The 3,555-nt window shown below is 44.4% G+C and overlaps 1 protein-coding gene across 1 annotated transcript in view; it reads right to left on the bottom strand.

Annotated features, from left to right (window-relative positions):
* Positions 1-2,891, bottom strand: part of LOC108802572 — a 7,323-nt gene extending 4,432 nt beyond the window's left edge. Inside the window, exons 1-3 of the mRNA XM_018574428.1 lie at positions 2,643-2,891; positions 2,448-2,561; positions 49-1,731 (exon numbers count right to left, since the gene is read on the bottom strand). Coding sequence (XP_018429930.1) covers positions 49-1,731; positions 2,448-2,561; positions 2,643-2,703 — 1,858 coding nt within the window. The 5' untranslated portion in view covers positions 2,704-2,891. The remainder of the gene's footprint in view (positions 1-48; positions 1,732-2,447; positions 2,562-2,642) is intronic.
* Positions 2,892-3,555: the final 664 nt, after the last annotated feature.

The raw sequence follows: 3,555 nt of genomic DNA, 5'->3' as shown, positions 1-3,555 counted from the left end.
TGATAAAAGATCTCACATAACTGAATGAGTCTCTTCATGTCATCTTACCTGCTATTTGTCTCACAGAGCTGGTCCTCGAGGCCACCAGGTGGGGACATTTCGATCTCTCATTGGAAAAGCCACTAATCTTAATAAATGGGGTGCCAACTGGTATTTGGGGAGCCTCCATGGTGCTGTTGAAGAGTGTAGCAAGAAAGCAGTAAAAGCCAACAAGACCAAAGATAATGGTGACAGCGATGTCATAGCCCATTGGGAGAGCGTTGACGGAATCGAGGAGGAAGCTGATGAGGATTAGTTGGAAAGAGAGGGAGTAGATGAACCAAGCCTTAGAGAGGAAGAAAGTGCTGAAAACAATGAAAGTGTTAAAAAGCATAAAACATATAATGCCGACTGCTGTGTTAAAGCCTCTGCTGGTGATGTAGATTCCACTATATCTGGAGATTCCCCAAATAACCCACATGACCCCATAGAGCATGAAGGCGCTGCTTTCAAGTGTCTTACCACGGGAAAAGGCAACCGCTCCACATATCAGATTATAAATCCCTCCTGCAACTACCACCCAAGGCAAGACCACCGTGACCAAAGGGTCATCAGGATTGCCCGGCATCGTCATGGCAAAAACTGCCAAAATACTGGACGCATAGGCCAGAGCATCAGCGTCGCCATACTTGGAATGACCCAGGAAGGGTTCATGGATGTCTTTATGCTGACGAAGCTTGAAATATGTATTGCTGGTAAACAGCTTCTTAATGGCGCCTTCCCCGGTGGGGATCTTTGTGGGGGATTTAGAATTGTATAAGCAGATCAGCAACATCACTGCCGATACGATGTATATGGCAACATTGACGCCTTGGGACCCTCCATGGAAGAATCCATGTGGATTACAGGCCAGCGCAATGCAATAGGCAACATAAAAAAGTAAATAGGCCGACTGGGCCAGACTTTGAATGGATGTAAAGAGGGCAAGGACGGAAAATAGAATGGCGAACACCACGGACAGTGGCAGAGGGTAACTGAACTCACTCGTGTTTAGGATCTGATACAGCAACGAGAACCCTTCTGCGTATCTCAGGATGGAGAAGAATGCAAAGTGTGTGGCGTCCAGTGTGCAATATGAGCGATATGATAGAATGCAGATACCGGTCTGATAAACCGCTGCCATCCAAAGCCATGCCACCTGACCCACAAACAGCCGATCAATAATGCCCAGAAGTCTGCAGGCAAACACACTAGAGGCCACCATATTGAGGATCAGAGACATGGCTGTGAGTGGCATGATACCTGACCCCCTGGCTGACCCTTGTTCTTTGTCCTTAAAACTGCTGAGATCTGTGCCAGGTAAACTCACCTGCCCTCTACTGCAACTATAGAGGAACCTTCCACCAATGAAGTACAGACCAAGTAAAGTAACAATCAGATAGTTGCATGCAATAGCAGAGGAACCCACCACCTGGTCATAGAACAGAACAATTTCATGAATGCCAGACAGAGAAAGGGTGACTGCCATTAAAGCTAAGACAGCTTCCTTCTGAAGGATCCCCACTATACCGATCATGAGCAGCCCCAAGAAGAAGGCTACGACCCCCGGAACCATGGCGTACTTCATGTCCAGGACAGCAAGGACGCCATTTCCTTCCAGTAGAAGGTTGATTCCAGTGGAGCACCACATGGCTGACACCGTCCAATAGAAGGAGACCCACAGTGACACATTCCCCCGAATCTTCCGCACCCCTAAAAGACAAAAGATTAACATACTGAATATATATCACATATCGATCAATACATATCATAGATCGATCAATTCATATCAGAGATCGATCAATTCATATCACATATCGATCAAGTCATATCACATATCGATCAATTCATATCACATATCGATCACTACATATCAGAGATCGATCAATTCATATCAGAGATTGATCAATTCATATCACATATCGATCAATTAATATCAGAGATCGATCAATTCATATCAGAGATCGATCAATTCATATCACATATCGATCAAGTCATATCACATATCGATTAATTAATATCAGAGATCGATCAATTCATATCAGAGATCGATCAATTCATATCACATATTGATCAATTCATATCACAGAGCGATCAATTCATATCACATATCGATCACTACATATCAGAGATCGATCAATTCATATCAGAGATTGATCAATTAATATCACTATCGATCAATTCATATCACATATTGATTAATTCATATCAATATTCAGAAAGACTGAACAGAGACAACACATAATGGAAGCTGTCTGAGCACTATATCTGTAAATATGAGAAAACCTAATCAATAAAACTTCTAACTTTAACTCTAAAAACAATGTTATATTATTTTATATGATATAATATTATAATATTGAATAATAATAAATACAAAGTGACCCGTCTCCACTCCCTCAGTAAATCAGTGACATTTGCGCACTTACCTGCATACGCCAAGATGGCGGCGAGGATCAGAAGCAGGACGCCCAGGGCTGAGGGGGGGATGATGGGTGCAGCTGTGGCTGAGCTGTAGTGATGTGTGGCCAAAAGTAAACTTCCTAAAAGGATATGAGGAAGAAAGTGTTACATTGTTTATATAGACGCTGGGTGTTAATGGGTTAATATTTGGGGCTCATTACCTGCACTGACAGCCAGAATCCCAACACTGAGGTACAGGGACTCTGCTCTGTGCTCCGCCATGGTGATCACCCTGTGTGGACCAGTGATCCGACTGGGAAGAAGTACTCAGACTGGGAGCCTGCCCTGTGTGCTCAGACTGGGAGCCTGCCCTGTGTGCTCAGACTGGGAACCAGTACTCGGACTGGGAGCCTGCCCTGTGTGCTCAGACTGGGAGCCTGTGCTGTGTGCTCAGACTGGGAACCAGTACTCGGACTGGGAGCCTGTGCTGTGTGCTGGGAGTTTATATGTGATGTCACTGAGCAGTCACACCCTCGGCATTCCTCTTGCAGCTTCACTGATCCGTCTTCCTTGTCCTGCTGAGCTGCAAAATCTCATTTACTGAACCCATCAATGTAACACGTTTTATTATCATCAGAATTACTATAAAGAAATCAAATATCCTGCTGACCCGAAGTCCTCATATAGTCCTCATAGTCCCAGCAGTCCCTGATCACTATGTAGCACCCAAAGATTTTAAAGTGACGCTGTTGTTTTTGTCGGGAGAAATCAATTCCAATAATACAAATGATTGGATAGAATGTAGAATATTCATAAATGAAGAATTAGAGAGAAACGAATATAAAAGAAAATCCATCCGAGTCCCGGAACTCTGAGCAACAATGTCTCTTATTTGTGTCACTCGGATCCTCCAATCATCTCTGACACCGTCCTTTCTTCTGGAGGGTGACTACATCACACACGGGGACCATGCTGGGGAACAGACGTAGCCCCCCTCCAGGAGGAAGGACAGTGTCAGAGATGATTGGAGGATCCGAGTGACACAAATAAGAGACATTGTTGCTCAGAGTTCCGGGACTCGGATGGATTTTTAGGATTGATCTCCGGAGTTTGGTGTCACTTTAAATTCCCGGA

This window comes from Nanorana parkeri, unplaced genomic scaffold, assembly GCF_000935625.1.
Source record: "Nanorana parkeri isolate BGI_ZX_2015 unplaced genomic scaffold, ASM93562v1 scaffold2963, whole genome shotgun sequence".
Lineage (NCBI taxonomy): Eukaryota > Metazoa > Chordata > Amphibia > Anura > Dicroglossidae > Nanorana > Nanorana parkeri.
This window is presented reverse-complemented; position numbering and strand designations above follow the sequence as displayed.